The sequence below is a fragment of the Bos taurus genome, chromosome 17, assembly GCF_002263795.3.
Source record: "Bos taurus isolate L1 Dominette 01449 registration number 42190680 breed Hereford chromosome 17, ARS-UCD2.0, whole genome shotgun sequence".
Lineage (NCBI taxonomy): Eukaryota > Metazoa > Chordata > Mammalia > Artiodactyla > Bovidae > Bos > Bos taurus.
The window spans coordinates 50,737,337-50,756,551 of NC_037344.1; the positions used below are offsets into that span (position 1 = coordinate 50,737,337).

The 19,215-nt window shown below is 51.6% G+C and overlaps 1 protein-coding gene and 1 non-coding gene across 3 annotated transcripts in view; both read right to left on the reverse strand.

Moving 5' to 3' along the window:
* The window catches only part of AACS (acetoacetyl-CoA synthetase), a 53,112-nt gene that overhangs the window by 16,870 nt on the left and 17,027 nt on the right, over positions 1-19,215 (reverse strand). The window contains exons 6-10 of one of the 2 annotated variants that reach the window (NM_001163929.1): positions 10,598-10,712; positions 10,308-10,389; positions 6,310-6,457; positions 1,925-2,005; positions 680-804 (exon numbers count right to left, since the gene is read on the reverse strand). In NM_001163929.1, coding sequence (NP_001157401.1) covers positions 680-804; positions 1,925-2,005; positions 6,310-6,457; positions 10,308-10,389; positions 10,598-10,712 — 551 coding nt within the window. The remainder of the gene's footprint in view (positions 1-679; positions 805-1,924; positions 2,006-6,309; positions 6,458-10,307; positions 10,390-10,597; positions 10,713-19,215) is intronic. The other variant, XM_010813886.4, reaches the window with a different exon arrangement.
* MIR10166 (microRNA mir-10166) lies at positions 1,675-1,746 on the reverse strand. The gene has a single exon (NR_162196.1). It is a non-coding gene; the product is annotated as a microRNA mir-10166 (primary transcript).

Consider the following 19,215-nt stretch of genomic DNA (forward strand, 5'->3'; position numbering starts at 1 on the left):
TGTCAGAATTTAAATATTACCCAGGCCAAAGTTATATTTAAAATATTAATGGCCAAGGATTTAAGAACATTTGTGGCTCATTCTGTTTCCCCAGCGCGAGCAGACTCAAATGTAACGTAATTAGACCGTTTCAGAGTGTGGCTGACTTCCGGGCCCCGGGAACTCTGCCAGCTGCTGTGTTCTCATTCCTGGAAACATGACCATTAGGCCAACAGTGACCACCAACCACAGCGGCGAGAATGCATCAGCTGGTGATGATTAATTCATCAGCCAACAAAGTGCTAATGAAACAGGGTCTTCTGACAATTTCTAGATGGGGAGGGGGTTGGGGGATAAATGGGGCCACTTTGCCCTTCCCCTGATGTTCCACTTTAGCTGGCTCTGCCCCTGTCTTCAGGATGTCTGCCTGTCACTCTGTTAACAGGACTACGGGGAGGCGGAAGCCCCCTCCTCACTACACAGATCTGACTGGTCGGTCCCTGTTGGGGTGCCCACCCCTTCCCACCTCCTTGACGATTTCACCTGCCCTCAGCACCTACACGTCCTCACACAGCCCCCCACCAAGAGGGGAACGTGGACAGACAGGGGTGAGATCTGGGGAGGGGGTTGTCAAGCATTCCAGAGATGGCAGCAGACCCTCACAGCAGCCACCCCGCATCTGAGCATCCCAGGTACTTACCCGATCCTGTCGACCAGATCCCAGAGCACGTTGGGTGTCGGAACCAGCGGGGAGCCGTCATACAGGACCACAGCGGCCCCCGTGGCAAGAGCAGACACCACCCAGTTCCACATCATCCAGCCAACCTGGGGAGGACAGAAAGGAACACGTGTCAACTGAGTGCTGGACGGGCTCCTCTCGGCCCTGTCACTCAGCCTCTCACATCCCTAGAAACCATCCGATGCTGAGCCAAAGTTGCCAAGAACTGCCTGTCCAAATGGGATGTCCTGAACCGGCAACTGCCCATCAAGAGTTGACAGCATGGATCAACATACACGTGTACATGAAGACATGTCAGAAAACATCTGCAGCCTCGCTGGTGACAAGAGGGACTGAAGGTCACAGAGATGAGAGTGGTCACGTGGTGCACACAAGCCAAGAACTGGGTGCTGGAGTGGCCCATCCACATCGGACATGGGGAACAGTGTCTGGCACCTGCAGCACCCTACAACCTCCAATAAGTTCCTTTTCAGTTTGAATGAGTCAGAGTCCCTCTATGTTCCACAGAGCTAAGGACTGACCAGCCTCATGGCCGGTCTCTGCTAAGTTCCTGCCCCCTGCCCGCGGTTGAGCCACAGATTTCAGTCACGTGACTCTCCTCCCCACCTCTATAGGCTCAAGAACTAACAGTCAGTCTCCTTTGTTTCTCTGGAATTCCCCAGTGGCAACCAAGGTCAACACAGGAGGACGGGCCAAGGTAAGGAGGGACCCTGGTGCCAATTCAAGGAGGCAGCCACCTGGGGGGAGAAGACAGTGGCAGAGGGAGAGACGGAGATCGACAGGGAAGGATCCCACAGCAAAGGCCACTTCTGCATGCAGCCTGGGGTCTGTGCACACAGCCTGGGGTCCATGCACACAGCCTGGGCTCAGATGCACGCAGCCTGGAGTCAGCTGACACAGCCTGGAGTCAGCTGCACACACCCTGGGATCAACTGCACACAGCCTGGGGTCTTGTGCACAGTCTGTGGTCAGCTGCACACAGCCTGGGGTCTCGTGCACAGTCTGTGATCAGCTGCACACAGCCTGGGGTCTTGTGCACACAGTCAGGGGTCAGCTGCACACAGCCTGGGGTCTCATGCACGCAGCCTGCAGCTGGAGCTGTACTTCTGCCTACTGACACATGCGATGGGGGAGAAGTGAAAAGAAGAGTAATGATAAACGACCCCTACCTGAGTAAACCAGAGCCCGCCCTGGGAGGGCACTCACCGTGGTGTAATACAAAATGATGTCACTGCTGGTCATGTTGCCATGAAGAATGTGTTCCTTCAGGTGCTGGATGAGCGTCCCCTGGGGAGAAGCGAGTGAGCCAAGCAGCTTCCTCCGGGGCACAAAGGCACGCGTGGAATAGACACTGGGCCCCGGAGCAGGAGAGGTCAAGGAAGAGGCAGAGCTCTGACAGCCTTCCCGTGACGAGCAATCTCCCATCGCTCTGTCACGTGACCCCTGAGACTCCCAGAGGACACGAGAGGAAACCCTGACCCTCTCCTGCTGACCTGCAGGCTCTGAGCACCAGGTGACCAGGCACCCAGGGATCTCACACAAGATCCTAAAGCTAGACCAGGGACGCAGCCCCTCCAAAACCCCTGAAAAGGCTGGACCACTGCACTCAGTCTGGCCACAGACAGCATCTGCTGGCTGACAACAATGATAGTCCTGGATGTTTAGGAACCTTTGGGACTCACATATTAAAATGAGCCTTGCAACCCTCATTGGACCCAAGACAAATAAAAAAACAAGCCATTAGGAAATGACCCCTTTGAAGGCACAACACAAACAATCCTACCCACAAGGGACTTCCCTTGTGGCCCAGTGGTAAAGCATCTGCTTTGCAACGCAGGGGACGTGGGTTCAATTCCTGGTCAGGGATCTAAGATCACACGTGCCTTGGAGCAACTAGCCCATGTGCTGTGACTCCTGAATCTGCGTGCCACAACTAGAGTCCGTGCACCACATCAAAAAGATCCCACATGAAGGACGAAGATCCTGCAGTGACAACTAAGACCTGACGCAGACAAATTAATTCACTTAAAAAAAACAATCCTGCCCAGCAAATTCTCTAACTCAAGGCCAGAGCCCCTATTCCAGAGTCTGTCCTGGACAGCACCCTGTCACCAGGCCCGCAGTGAAGGCAACCTGCCTAGGGATGGGCCACATGGGGGTTGGGTAGATGGTGGTAGAAAGGTTGCTGGGAGGGTTCCTCAAGGCCACCCTTGGTCTACAAGAGCTGAGATCCCTCAGCTGTACCGCATGTGCATCGTGGGCTCAGGGGCCCCAACCCAGGATAGTCAGAGGCTTCTTTGCAAAGTCCCACAGTACACGTTGTTCTCACTCAGAGTGGGTGAGTACACATTTTGGGAACTCTTCTGATGAACGCCAAGTGTTCACACGGCAAATTCTCAGAAAGGACTCAGAGCTCCCAGATCAGACAAACCTGAGGCAAATCCCCTTCCCATTTCCCTTTGTACTTAAATCAGCATCTAAGCTTTATCTCTGCCTGGAAGGTCTGCCTTTATAAGCCCAGCCTATCCATAACACATCACATGTTGTTCATTTGCTCAGTACCCCCATTTTTTTGGTTTGTATTTGGCCGTGCCATGCAGCTTGTAGTATCTTAGCTTCCTGACCAGGAATTGAACCTGTGCCCCCTTCAGTGGAAGTTTGGACTCTTACCCGATGGCTCTCCGGGGAAGTCCCATACCCTCGCCGTGTTGACAGCACAAAACTGTCCTTAGCTTCTCTCTGTGTGAACGTTTTGCTGTTGTTGTTTTTCAGTCACTAAGTTGGGTCTGACCCTTTGCAACCCCGTGGAATGCAGCACGCCAGTTTTCTTGTCCTTCACTATCTCCTAGAGTTTGCTCAAACTCATGTCCATTGAGTCAGTGATGCCATCCAACCATCTCATCCCCTTCTCCTGCCTTCAATCTTTCCCAGCATGAGGGTGTTTTCCAATGAGTCAGCTCCTTGCCTTAGGTGACCAAAGTATGAATCTTAAGGAGTCAAATGAATAGTTCTTCTCTTAATTTTTAAATATTTATGGCAAGTCTGAACACTTTCCCTGAGGGTCAGGAAATACAAGCAACATGGTTTCCCGGAACTCAGGCAAGAAGACTCATTTTAAAAAGGGAAGAGAAGGAAGCTGTTTTCTGGCTCTTTCATGGGCTTAGAAAACACAAACCAGCAAACCAGGGCCACACCCCTAACACCCTAGGGGCAGTCAGTGCTGGCAGTCCCATCTTGCTGTTTTCAAGTTTCCTCTCCAGATCACTCTTGAAAACAGGCAGGATGCTTAGTCACTTCTCTGGACGTGCAAGAGCTCAGCGAAGCCAGAATTAAGATAACTTTTCCTGACTTTTCCACACTCTAAATATACCAGGCACGATGATTTTATGAGCCAACTACATTAGATCTAATATATTTTTATGTTCCACTCCTAAAAAAGTGACATTCACTAGGCAAGTAGCACTAAAAATAAAAGTACAGTTGGACATTTCAGTTTCTCCTAAGATGTGTTGTTTTGCCACATACACCCCGCCCTCGCCTGCAAGGTTTCTAAAAACCCTCATCTCTTTGGCTGGGTATTAGGCTTCTGACCAGGTGGACTGGGGCGCCCCCTCCAGGGGAAGCACAATGCCAGCAGCCACACCTTAGAGTGGGCACTCCAGACTCCGTGTGATGAAACAGGATGGTTTGAGCAACAGGAAGAACTCGCTCCTAGAGGCCACTCGGCTTGGCCAGTGTTGCTTCCAGAAATCAAGCCTTTGGCCCCTGATATCCCCTCCCTCCCGCCCCAGGGCTTCTGGGAAGTTGCTCGCTGTATATGAACAGGCTGTGTGCATCTGGTGGTTATAATGCATAACCTGCCATCAGACCGTCCGTGGATCCAAATCCAGGTAATAACAAAGCTGTGTTATGTGTTAACTCCTTTCCATGTTCTAATGAAAACACTGTGTAAAGAACTGTATAAGGTGTTAATGTGATTCCAGTGTAAATGTTTCCTTCCTAAGGCAGGGATTCAAACAGCTTCTAGGTGCAGAGAACATCTGTAAAAGCTAAATGAGCTAGGATAAGAGAAATTTTATATTTCATCTTCAAATACCACCATCTGACCAAGCAAAACTAGAAAGCTGTTTGAGAATGTGAGGTCTCTCCACTCAGATAATCCTCGGGCCTCCAGGAGGGGAGGAAGTTAGATCGTTAGTGTGGACCATCATCCACTGTGACTGATGTTTTACAGAAAGAGGAAATGCAGACACCCAAGAGACACTGGGGATGGCAGGGGAACAACTTCCCCCGTGATACAGTTGCTCTGATGCTGTGCCCCCAGTGCAGGGGACCCAGCTTCAATTCCACATGCCACAACTAAGGCTTGTTGCAGCCATATAAATAAATGATAAATATTTTTAAAAGAGACCCATCAGGGATGTATATGCACAGAGGAAAGACACTGTGAGGACACAGAGAGAAGGCGGCCACCTGTGAACCAAGGAGAGAGGCTCAGAAGGAAGCCACCCTGCCCACACCCCGATCTTGAACGTTCTAGCCTCCAGAACACGGAGGAAGTAAATCTTTGTCATTTAAGCCCCTCAGGTCCATGCTATTTTGCTAGCACGGACTTTTGACTAATGCAGCTTGGGAAATCCTTCAATTAGTTGTACTTTGTAATGTAACATGTTAACAGGGAAGAATAAAATCTAACTCCATGATGGATCTGTTTCTCTTACTTAAGTTTGCTCTCCATTGCTTGTTACTATAATCACTAAAAAGATGCTGTCTATAGCTGTGAGCATACATAATGGCCTGCCTTGGGGAACCTGCCCCCTCTGCCTGAATGTTAAACCAAAGAGCATTTGTTGAGCTCACAGGATGACATTCTGACCTAGTCTACCTGGGAATGGCTAAAGGAAAGAAAAAATTAACACATCCCTTCCCCAGGGCTGGCTAAGCCAGGAAATATTTTGCAAGATTTTCAGCCTAATTTTTACTTTACTTCCTCATCTCCTCCCACTTCTGTTCTATAAAAGAAACTGGCATCCAGATCCTGATAACATGGTGCTCTAGGGCCCTAGCCTGCTCGGACGCCTGGCTCTCTGAATGAAGTCGCTATTCCTTGCTTCATCGTCTCGTCTCCTGATTACTGGATTGTTATGCAGTGAGCAGATCGAGCTCGGATTTGATAACAACCCCATGACTTTCAAACTTTTTGACCCCAACCCACTGTCAGACAGAAGTTTTACGATGCTGCCCTGCACCTGCCCATCCATACCTGCACTTACATGACAGTTTGGAGAAACCACACCAACCCCTCCTAAGACCTGTGATGTGCTGATATTTCCTGTTCTCATCTATCCTGTTTCCTTCTGTCTAAAATGTGGCAAGACCCATCCCTTGGGTTCATGGTCCTCTCAGGGATCACTGTGTGCAGAGGGACCAGGGCGGCGCTGCAGAACCCCTGACCCCATGATGGGGTCACAGCAGCAAGGCCAGCATGCCTCCCTCGTCTCACTTGAGGATGGATCTCCGTGTGGCACCCCACCAGGAAAGCGGGGATGGAGTGCCATCTTCACCACCAGGGAGTCCCCGAGCAGACCTACCCCGGCCGAGTGCACCATGCACTTGGGTGCTCCTGTCGTGCCTGACGAAAACATAATGAAGAGTGGGTGGCTGAAGGGCAGCTGCTCGAACTCCAGCTGGGGGGCTTGGTCGCCTTGCCCGGTGGCCAGGAAATCCTCCAGGAACACGCTGTGGGCACAAAGGCACAGGAGAACAACGGTGAAGGTTCTAGAACATTGGGGGGTGGGGGGCAATCTGCCGAGTCCTCCCATTCGTTCCCCTCCATGTCTACCTAGATGACAGCCTGGACTCCGGGACCCACCTTGTGTGAAAGATTTGTGAGGGAAGGGAGAGTCAGGGCTCATGGACTACGTGAACTGAAGAAAACTCAGTAAAATTTTTGCTTTATTAGTGCCACTGACAGGGACTGAGGGCTTTTCTCCTGAGAGTCTAAGCGCTTTAATATTAAACACAGGGGAGGGGGATCGCTTGCAATTAACACCCCACTGTTTATGTGCAAATTCTGCAGAGGAGGGGGTCTGAACTGATGCTGGAGTCCTCAGAACCCAGGTGCCTCCCATTCACTACTCACCATCTGATTAGCAAATGCCTTGTTCCCCAGGGCCCCCAAGGGGAAGTGAGAGCCAAGTGGGCCTGAATCCTTCTGTCCCCCCACCCCCATCTCCCCAGCCCCCAGGAGAAGGGAGGGGAGGAGGCGACAGGTTTAGAGATCTCTTCTGACTCGTGAAGGTCACAGCAAGAAAGTGGGATCAAGGTCCCACGAGAGTTTCTATGACAGAAATCCTGCCAGACAATGATCCTGTTCTCACTGATTGCCTATATTCTGAGGTTTACAATGGCCAAATACAAATACCTGTCCAGGAACAAGAAGATTCAGCCCAGCTGTCGGCTCTGGCCTAAACAGCCTGTCCTCAACTGTGCCCCCAAAGCTGAGTCAAAGCCTCACTGCATGTGATTAAGGGCCACCGAAGGGGCTGTTTCCTGAGCAGAAACAGGACAGCAGAAGCCACAAAGCCACGTTGGGAGACAGGTGATTTCTCTCTTTTGAGATCAGTAGGAAAAAATCAATCCCTGAACCCCAGACCTGTTGCTCCACTGGTTTAGAAGGGAGAGAGAGAAGAAAACAAACAAAGCTACCGTTTTGACAAATGGAACTTGCTTTCAAGAAAATGGGAGAACTCAGTTCAACTTGGCTGGCAACAAACTGCCAACGATGACTACTCTGAAATATTTACAAGCATGCACACTAGAGTGAAGAAGTGTGCTGGCTCACATGGGCAGGCGTCCTTAAAGATGAGCCTGTTTCCCGGCGGAGGCGTGGCCATTTGAAAAGGGCACCCCAAATAACTCAATTCTGAGCAGTAAATAAGCAGAGTCCTCCTCTTCAGAGTGTCAGGAAAACTATTCACTGTGGAACCCTCCAGCCAATGAAAGCCCCCACCTCCCATCCAAACCCTATTTATATAAAAAGCCCAATCTAATCAGATGCTTCACACAGAGAAAAACCTCTTCTTTCCACTAGTCTGTAAATCACAGTAAATAGTGATGACTTTTGTTGTTTCTTCTAAAGATGGAAGCCAAAAGGGCGGTCCTGTTACAGGTGTCTGCACACAGGCGCAGACATGCTCTCAGTTTATCCATGGCGCCCAGCAGTTGAAAGCTGGACAGCAACAGGGCCCGGTTCCAGGGTGGACCTGCGGGGAGGCGGGACTCTCCACACTGGAGCCAAATGAAGTGGTGGATGTTAATTCTCCTGGATGCTCTCATTTTACATCAATCACCAATAAACACATACAGAAAAATAAAAGCCGGGCCACTGTGGGACCAGCAAACCATCCTGTGTTCCTCCTGGCCTCTGTGCGTTATGGCCCCATCAGTAAAACCAAGGAGGGGAGGGAGGTTCAGAGGGAGGGCACATACCTATGGCTGACTCGTGTTGATGTATAACAGAAACCAACACAATATCATAAAGCAATTATCCTTCAGTTAAAAATAAATAAATTTGTTTAAAAGGGAGCTAAGGCTGGGTGTAATTTATCAAGGTCTGCAGGGTTCCCACAGTCTTAGGGACAAGCCCATGCCCCGGCGCTGGCCTGTTAAGGACCTATACGTCCTGACCCGGGTGCTCCAGAGGACACAGCTCACTCCTGACTGGGCTGTCACCTGCTCTTAATGACAGACATTACTGACAGCTAACTTTGTGCACACTGCCAAGCCTGAGAAGAAAGTACTATTATTCCCATTTTACAGATGGGGAAACCCAGGCACAGCAAGGTTGATCGCTAGCCCAGGGCCGCACAGCTGACATACGACCCAGAGCAGTCTGGCTGGAAGCCACAGCCTTCAGGGAATAGTCACTTTGCTGCAGCTCCTTCCAGCCTCTAGAATCCTGGTACCTGCAGCTGTCCCCCGCTCTGGGCCACCTCTCAAGGTCACTTCAGGTGTCGCCTCCCCCTCCCACAAAGAAGCAACCGTGCTCATGTCTCACTTGCTGGGCCCTGCCTGTCCCGACTAAGCAAGCATGGCTGTGTCTACTGGGATCCGTGGTCACAGCTCACCCTTCCTGCAGGTGTGCCTTACCCCCGAGCTGGACTGTAAACTTGGGGACAGCACGTGAGCTTTATCCTGATCAGTGCCCCAGGAGGTGCCTGGATAGAACCACTCAGCCATGTCCACCCAAGAGCAAGGCCTCCACATCCCCTCGCTCCCTGCACATAGCACACACAGGAACCCCACCTGTGGCTCTGAGGCTGCTCAGAGATTCTTGCCCACAACCTAGACATAAGGCTAAATGGATAGGTTTACCTGTGCAGGTAAACACGTCTGATCTCAGAAGTCTCCCCTTAGGACTTTCCTGGCAGCCCAAAGGTTAGGACTCTGCACCTCTACTGCAGGGGGGAAGGGTTAGATCCCTGACCTGGCACTAAGATCCCACAAGCCAAGAAGCGTGTCCCAAAAAAACCTACCTCTCTTCAGTGATCTCTTTAAGAGAGATGAAAGGTGGACAATAAGACCTCCAGGAAGAACCTCTACTTGGAGCAAATCATAATCCATTTTATTGATGCCTAGTCAGAATTAAGGTGCTCACCATTTTATTCAGTGCTCAAGGCCTGAAGTCTATTAGTTTATGAATGTCAGAAGAGGAAAGGAAGATGCCATTAACAAGGGGGACAAAAAACAGGTTCTAAAATGGAAAAAAATACATTAAGCATGCGAATGGCAACCCACTCCAGCATTCTTTTTTTTTTTTTTCACTCCAGCATTCTTGCCTGAGAATCCCATGCACAGAGGAGCCTGGTGGGGTCCATGGGGTCCCAAAGAGTCAGACACAACTGAGCGACTAACACCAACACCACCATTGCTTTGTACATATGCATATGCATATATGTACACGTGCATACACATATACATACACAGACACCATATACATATACACAAAAGTGCACACGTGTGTGTAAACACATACACACATACATACACGTATGCACATGTGCATACACTTTAGACACTATTCACAACTGCTGTGGCCAAATGGCCTGGCCCCATCCAAGCCCACCACCATTTCCGAGGGACAAGAGACAGGAAGGGTGAGGATGCCTGGGACAGACTCAGTTCTGCCACTAAGTCACCATGTGGCCCCAAGGGACTCGCTCTGGGCCCTCCGGTGCCCATCTACAGAATGAGGATACTTTTTGGCTCCATCAGGTCTCAGCTGCAGCACTGGGGATCTTCCCTTGTGGTGCACGGACTCGCTAGTTCTGGCTCGTGGGCTTAGTTGCTTTGCAGCATATGGGATCTTAGTTCCCAGATCAGGGATTGACCCCAAGTCCCCAGCACTGCGGGGTGGATTCTTAACCCCTGGACCCCAGAGAAGTCCCTATGGAATGACATTTAACAAAGATACCCTGCGCCTCCAAGATGCTCCCACTCCCACTGGAAAGAGTCACAGAACCTGCTGCCCAGTGGGTCCTTAACTCTGTTCCATATGCAATTAGTGATCAGCATGTGGCTGGCTCACCTATTTGGAATCTTGGAGATGTCTATCTTCTCTCTGGAGGAGATGTAAGGAATCAGTACCACTTTTTTTAGGTCTGGTAGTCCTAAAAGCAGGGGGAGAAGAACACACAAGCTTACAGACCCCAACAAACTTAGTCACTGATCTTTCTCTTTTTTATGAAATGTAAAACAACCCAGGGCTGGGACTGCTCCGTTTTTGTAGCTCACGGCTACCAGGGGCTCTTGGGAGCCCGGGGGCGGGACTCTTGCCCCTGCGCCCCCCCCGCCACCCCTCCACGCCAGCCCACGCACCCTTAACGACCCGCTGCAGCTTGTCCATATGGCTGTGCTCTTTGCCATTGTACACAACAGCCTCCACAGAGAAGATGAGCTTCGGCTGGATCTGAGAAAACCGGTCCAGAACGCCCTGGGGGAGAAGGAGAGAGCCATTGTTACAGAGGTCCAGGGGTTCAGAATCCGCCCTCCAATGCAGGAGAGGCGAATATGGTTCCTGGTTATGAGAAGAGGACAACAGAGGATGAGATGGTTGGATGGCATCACCAACTCAATGGACATGAGTTTGAGTGAACTCCGGGAGTTGGTGATAGACAGGGAGGCCTGGCGTGCTGCAGTCCATGGGGTAACAAAGAGTCGGACACAACTGAGTGACTGAACTGAACTGAACTAATGACCTAAGATCCCACTTGCCTCAGGGCAGCTAAGACCACCCGCTTCCAACTTCTGAGTCTGCGTAGCACAACCCCTACCCCACCCTACCCCTGCAAAAAGAAACATCATTATTGCTCAAGGAAACATCGTTGTTGCTCATCCAAAAGGCAAAATCTCCCAGTAGCCCATGGGACCGCTATATCTTCAGGGAGAGAAAACGGAGCATGACCACCACGCCAGCCATGTCCCTGCATTCCCGTCACCTGGAGGCCAAGAAAGACGGCCAAGCAAACCAGACACGCACATGAGACAGGATCATCACTTCACAGAAAGCATCAGTGCAAAGAAACACCCGATGGACTCACAGACACACACTGAGTCTATCAAATGGGAAAACAGCATGGTGTTTGCACCACCACAATGGTCCCCCATTTACAGACAGAACCTTCTAACACGGCTCTTCTGGCGTATGTAAGGGAAGGCTCACCTCCCCAAAAGGAAGCTCTGTATGCAAAGCGGTGCCAAAGTTCAGTTCTCCTTGATCTTCAATGACAGAGGTACCTGAGTCCTCCAAATGACACTTTTTGCCAAGCAAATGGATAAACCCATAAACATGTACACTCGTAAACCAGCCCATTTGAAAAAGCAGGCTCTCCACACCCAGCAGTGTTTACACCACACATGAATCACCATCCCCCTCAAGCACATCCTTCTCACTGAGAGAAGGCACACCTCTTGTGCACACACAAAACTGACAGGTGTAGCCTCGAGACACACTGAGACAACCTGCATGCAGCCCTGAGGGTGACAGGTACAAGCTCTCACAGTCTCCCCTCCGGCTCCCCTTCCAGCCTGCCAAATTCAGACTATGGCAGAGCCACCTTCATTCACAAAAACAGCATTTGGGAAGGCATCACCGGACTCCGGACTCCTGAACCAGCATTCCTGGTCCCTTGCATGTAAGCCCAATGTAGCAGCTCAAGGTCAATGCCTGGGGCTACTCCAGGGATGTCAGAACCTCTGTGTGAGGATCTGATGGACAGGGTCTCCACCCTGGCTGCAGGACACAGGCCACCTGTGGCAGGACGATTAAACTCACCAGATAACTAATTAACTGGCCTGGGGTGGGCCAGGCGCTGCTTCTCAGAGTTCCCCAGGAGTCAGCAAAGCACATGCTTAAGACAAGGGGAAACCAGGGCCCCTAGGAATGGTCTTGGTGACAACAGTGTGGAAGTGGCCTGGCAATCTGGGCTTTCACAAGCCCCTCAGACGATTCTAACGCATGATGAAATTTGTGACTCTCTGGACTACAGAGTGAAGAACTGAGATGCTACTTTCAATGTCATCCATTTTCAAGACACAGTGCCAGGCAAGCAGAGCTCCTTGTCCTTAGAACATACAATCTAACTGGGGGAGAAGCAGCGAAGCAATTAAATGTTACTGTTTCTAATTTCCAATTGCTTTCAGTAAACTAAGCTCATCCTTTAGGTAGCCAGGAAAACAAAGAGAGAGAAGAAAGGAAGGAATAAAGCCATAAGGAAAAATTAGTGATGGATTTGATCAATAAAACCAAAATCTTTCTTCCAAGAAGATCAATAAAATAAGCCTCTTGACAAATGTGATCAAGAAGACAGATAATATTTCTAGCTCACACTTACACGGTACTTACCACGTATCAGACACTGTCCTGGGCACTTCACTAATATTCACTCATTCAGTGCTCTGACACAGCATTATTATCCCCACATTACAGATGGATACACTGAGGCCTACAATCACCCAAAGTCAGAAATCACACTTTACTACAGAAAGATTAATCAATGACAGAGCACTACGTTCAGTGTTGTTAACAAATTGCCAAAAGCCAGATGAAGTGGATGATTCCCCAAGAAGACATAAATTTATCAAAAATGATCCAAGAAGCAGTAGAACACCCCAAGAGCCAATAACCACAGGAGAAAAAGCAGTCAAAGGTCTACCTCTTAACCCAGACACCAGGGAGGGACAGAACTGCAGGCACGTGTCGCCACAGCCTCGGGCACTAGAACATTCCCTTTATACAAACCATTCAGAAGACAGAAAATGACAGAGAACAAGCAGACAGAAAGAGACTACAGACCAATGTAATTTACTACACTAACAGATTAAAAGGGAGGAAAGCTTGTGAATATCTTAAAAGCTTTTGCTTTCCTCACAAAAAGCTTTACTAAACTGGACACTTCCTCACTGACAAACAGTGTCTCACAGAAATCTATGGCAAATACATTGCTCTTGATGGAGGAGAGTCCCGGTAGGACATCCCAGGCTGTCCAGTTTAGGACTCCGCACTTCCACTGTAGGGGGCCCAGGGTCAATCCCTGGTTGGGAACTAAGATCCAGAATGCCGCAGCGTGGCCAAAAAAAAAAAAAAAAGCATCCTGGCAAAAAGCAGAAACCAGCTTCCGTGCCCAGACTGCCACGGTGTCCTGGAGTTCCAGCCAAGCTAGGAGCCAGGAGCTGGCAGAAAGGAGCCGAGCAGCAGACGACAGAAATGGCTATGTTGAAACAGGCCAGTGAGAACCACCAGGCGAACCAACAGAACTGGGTTAGGCAAGGTGGCCATGTACAAACTCCACAGAGCAGCACCTCCCTGGTGGTCCAGTGGTTAAGACCCTGCACTTCTACTGCACGGGATTCAATCCCTGGTCGGGAACTAAGATTCCACATGCCAAGCAAGGCATGGGAAAAAAAAAAACAGAGAGAGAAAACAACAGTAAGCTCCACACAGCAAAATAAACAGTATTCCTGGACCCCAGGATTTTAAGAGGGGCGGAGAGTCCTCACTTAAGCTGGGAAGAAAATTTTTGCCAATGAAAACATCTCCATGCACTGAGCATTCAACATCCACCTTTCCAGCTGGTGGCAGGCACTCACGCATCTGACTTCCCATCCCCAGCAGCGGGCTGGGGCTGTGATCAGCTCCACATCCTTGCTGAGGCAGGACCAGCATCATTTGCCCAAAGCTTCACAACCTGCCAGCGGCAGAGTTGGGGTTGCAGCCTGCTCCATCTGCCACGGGGGCTGGTGCTCTTAACCACGGCACTGCCCCTACTAAGGAAAGACTGACCCTCAGGACAGGAAAGCCACTGGGCAGCAGCAGAGAGCCAGGGCTGGGGTCCCCACAGACTGAATAGGGGGAGGAAGCAAGAACCACAGCCAGAGCATCCCAGGATGCCTCCAGAGAGCACCTCCGCTCAGGGGCATCAGGGGAGCAGGCTTCGCAGTCAGGTGGAAGGGGAGCGGCCATTCTGAGCTGAGGGTGCCACGAGAAGAGCCCAGAGCAGGGGGAGCCAGCCCAGGGCGGGGGGAGCTGGCCCAAGGCATGGGGAGCCAGCCCAGGGAAGGGAAAGAACTTCTAGAAAGTCTGGGGCCAGGAAGGAGCAGGATGGGGCCAGACAGGAGCCCTGGAAGGAGGCAGAAATTTCTCCATGACACCTAGCATCCTTCTGGTGGACTAGCCCACACAGGTAGAAGGACCAGAGAGCAGTGATCTTGGGCTCAGACATCACGGAAGTGACCCTTGGTCACAGGGAGAGAGAGCAAATAGCAAAGACAACAAGTGTTTCAGAACCAGGGCTCAGAACAGGGCACCATGGACAGACTCAGAGACCCCATGACATGGTGGTGAGGTTCCTGGTGGGTCGAGCTGGGATCTCTGAGAATCAGAAACTGGCTGTTGGCCTATTCCAGTCCAGAAGAGGGCTGCTCAGTCGTGACTGCTCTCATATCACAATGAAACGAACACACCTGTGATCGTGCAGCTGACCTGATAGGGCGCTTAGCAACCAACCCAGTGCTGTAACCAACAGCCGGGCCAGTGCTGGATCACATGGACAGCCACCCAGAGTGAGAACAGCTCTCCTATTTATGTTCACGCACGTATGTGTGTGCACAGGTACACACATACACACACGCAGCAGCCTGAAAAGCATTCTGTAAGACGGAGGGCTACAAGCTACTGGCCTGGCTCTTGGATGCGTGGATATCAAAGGTTGGACTACCCCAGCGTCTCTGAAAAAGCCACCCATTCAAAGGTAAACAGTGACACAAAGGAAAAACCAAATGTCAACACACACAGGACCTGGAGGTCTTGGTGAGGCTGGAAGGTTGCGGACCTGAAGAACAAGCACCCCACCCACCTGGAGATGTCCCTGAGCCCACTGTGGGGGGTATCCAAGCACAGAGGGTGGGAGAAGTGGAAAGGATGGGAGGAAAGGTGAGGTGAAGGGCAGGGGGAGGGCAGACCAGAGCCAAAGGGTGTCAAGGGAAGTGAGAAATGGCCCCCAGCATCCCTGAGCAAAAGCGGCATCCCCACCCTGCCCCAGAACAGCTCACGCAGACAGGCACACAGCTTGGCAACAGAGGGGGTCCTGTCATCACCAGCCTGGCTAGGCGAGGAGGATTCATCTGTGGACAGGTGAGTCCACATGTATGCAGACCCTGCCCCCATACCTGTAAACTGCCCAGTAACTATCCCCCATGCCTGTGCCACAGGACTAGAACCTACTGCACAGTCACTCACAATGTAACCCCGTCACAAAAATAAAAAGTTAAAATCAGCATTTGCAAGAGAGTGGCAATTTTCCCTTTATTATAGGGATTTTCAGTGATCTGCGACAGAAAATGAGTCAAAGAAGGAAAGACATTTGTACTTCACTGCAAATTTCAGAAACGGACCCTTTACTGACACTGGGAGGACCATCTAAATGTGGCAATGCCAGAAATTGATAACAGTAGCCTCTTTTTTAGGAGAAGGCGATGGCACCCCACTCCAGTACTCTTGCCTGGCAAATCCCATGGATGGAGGAGCCTGGTAGGCTGCAGTCCATGGGGTCGTGAACAGTCGGACACAACTGAGCAACTTCACTTTCACTTTTCACTTTCATGCATTGGAGGAGGAAATGGCAACCCACTCCAGTGTTCTTGCCTGGAGAATCCCAGGGATGGGGGAGCCTGGTGGGCTGCCGTCTATGGGGCTGCACAGAGTCGGACACGACTGAGGCAACTTAGCAGCAGCAGCCTCTTTTTTATTTATTTGGCTGCACCGGGTCTTAGTTAAGACACGCAGGATCTTTAGTTACAGCATGTGGGGTCTAGTTCCCTGCCCAGGGATCAAACCCGGGCCCTCTGCCCTGGGAGCACAGTCTTAGCCACTGGACCACCAGAGAAGTCCCCAGGAGCCTCTTTTTTAAGTAGATATTTGCACACTGCTGAAGAGGGCCGTCGCAGGCCCATGGGACTCCCCTTTCTCGCCCCAGGCCCCATCTCATCTTTGACTCAGTGCTTTCCTGTAGGTTTAGCTAGTGGAAGAGGACAGAGAAGATACCGGAGGCTCTGGAGTCACTGCTTTCTACCGGGTCCTTGCTGTGTTTAGTTGCTCAGTCCTGTCTGACTCTGTGCAATCCCATGGACTGTAACCCACCAGGCTCCTCTGTCCATGGGGATTCTCCAGGCAAGAATACTGGAGTGGGTCTCCACGCCTTCCTCCAGGGGATCATCCTAACCCATCCAGGGATCGAACCCAGGTCTCCCACATTACAGGCGGATTCTTTACCATCTGAGCCATCAGGGAAGCCCATGGGTATCAATGCCCACATGAGCAAGTGCTATGGTCCAGGTTACTCGACCAGGGCTTCCTGGACACAGGGGTCAACCTTGGGAGCTGACAGGTGGTACCAACAGCCGGGGGACCCTGAAGTCACCAGGCTGATACATGAACTGTCAGCTGCTCAACACTCACTCCTGAAGACTGTGCGCATGACCATCTGCCTCTGGCTCTACACCAGGAGCTCAGCAAAATGAGGACCACCTCCCAGAACTCAGGGCAAAGTGAAGCATCTCAGTAGAAAGATATTTGGCCCTGTCATTTTCTGATGGAACAGAGGGCTCTCCCCAGATTCAGGCCGTTGCACGGCGAAGATTTCCCTGAATCAAATGTGCTGAAAGTCGAGGTCAGAGCAGAGCCAGGCTGCCATCTAGTGCGCACGTGCGTCTGACGACAGCCACCACATCAGAAGACCCAAACCAGCCTCAACCCAGGGAAGGAATGCCTGGGACGCCCTCCAGCAGCACCCATGGGCTGCGTCCTCTACACTACAGGACCTCGGACCAGAGTCGGCCAGAGTGGCCTGTGATGGTGACATTCCACACAGGACAGACTCATGAGAACAGGCATAGGGTCAGGGCCAGCTGCTGACGCTACAAACAAGTGGGAGGCAACCTGTCCCCTAATGCCACCCCGCCCTGCACCTGGTGGCTGAGACCTGCCACCAGAGGCCAACTCAGGACCTCCACTCTCTGAAGCTTGTGACCCCCTCAGGCACAAGCTTCAGTCAGGCTCTAGAAGGCCACAGCCACATCGTCCTGCCACACAGAGCTCTGCCAACATCTTTACAACTGCTTACAGGTTCCAATTCACTCAAAAAGACCCACCCCTCTGGACTTCCCTGAAGGTCCGGTGCCTAGGACCCTGTGCTCACAATGCAGGGGGCCTGGGTTCAATTCCTGGTCAAGGAACCAGATCCCACATCAGGAATGTCTGACATTTACTAAGCTCGGGCGTGGGTCCAGCACTGTCCCAACCCTAGATGGGCACCACTGCTGCTGTCCTCACAAGCCTCCTGCAGTGTGCCCCCAGGAATGGGAACCCAGAAGCAGCAGAGCCCGATTCAAACCCAGGCAGGAGCCTGTCTGCCAGTAACCTCCATGCCACATGCCTTCTCCAACCCCGAGGCACCTTCACCACTTCCGGGCAACACAGCTCAAGGGCTGCTAAGGGATCCAAGGACAACAGTGCCCAGGGACTGGCGCCCACAAGGATGGCCCGGTCCCAAGCTCACATGGCCTCACAGCGGGCCTTGGGGATCAAGAAGTCACCCCGGAGCTTCAGTCTCAAATCAGTCCTGGCGGGAGGCAATCTGGCAGAGGCCCAGCAAAGCCCCAGGAGGCACAATCACGGCCACCAGTGATGAGGGCTGAGATGACCACCCTCTCCCTGAACTCAGCAGGGCTCAGTCCTCACCTCATGAGGCCAGGACTGGCCTCGGCCAATCACTTCACTGCTCCAGGCCTCCATGTTACAGAGCCACGTCTATCCCTCCTCTGCGTGGTGCAGGGGAAAACAAGAAATACTGTGAAATCTTTTCCAGAAGAGCGAGCCTCAGGACAGACATCGGTGTCAAGCTCACACCCAAAATGCCTGGCCCAGGGACCAGCACATGGGTCACAGAGCGAGGCTGGAAAAGCGCCATCACCGCATCTATAGTCCAAGTGCATCAACCCTCCACGCCGATCACAGGCCCCCACGGTCTACACTTGTTTCATGAGATACTCTCTTTCCACTGCCCCTGCCTCACACATGAGGATAAACAACTCACCCAGAGATGCACAGGCAGCAAAGCCAGGCCAGCCCTTAGCTCCTGGGCTGCTCTGACGGATGCCCAGAGCGGGGGCCACGCCCAGGGCAAAAGAAGAACAGTCTGGGAAGATACCCACTGTGTCCTCTAACAGGGGACTGTGCTCATGGCTCCTGAGGGTCCCTCAGCCCCAAGGCTCTGCAACCAGGAGAGGTCCCTGATTGGGAAGTGGAGAGTCCCAGAAGTCCTGCTTACTGTTTCTTCCTTCCCCATGTGGGGCTCAGCTTCCTGCCCCTGCCTGGGTCACTCTACAGCTGGTGCACCTTGGTCCCTGGTACCCTCCATGTTTAAGGGAATAAAAAGGCTCAACCCGCTCCCACATAGGGTGCAAAGCTCAGACTCAAAGTAAGAGATGAGGGCTTCCCTGGTGGCCCAGTGGTTAAGAATCCGCCTCGTAACGCAGGGGACACCGATTTGCTCCCTGGTCTGGAAAATCCCCCACACCACAGACCAACAAAGCCCATGAGCCACAACTATTGAGCCTGCACACCTAGAGCCCATGCTCTACAAGAGGAGCCACCGAAATGAGAAGCCTGCTCAGAGCCACAAAGGAGCCTCCAATCGCTGCAACTAGAGAATGCCCTCACGTAGCAATGAAGACCCAGCGCAGTCAAACACAAATAAATAATTTTTAAAATTCTTTTTAAAAAGAGATCAGAAATGGCAATGTTGGAGGCCTTGGGGGAACTTCTGTGAGCAAATCTGGAAAACAGTCTGCAGAGGATAAACATCAGAAAACTTCATGTGGGCATGAAGTAACCAGAGCAGCGGTCAGGCACTTCTTACTGGATGCTCAGAACACTGCCC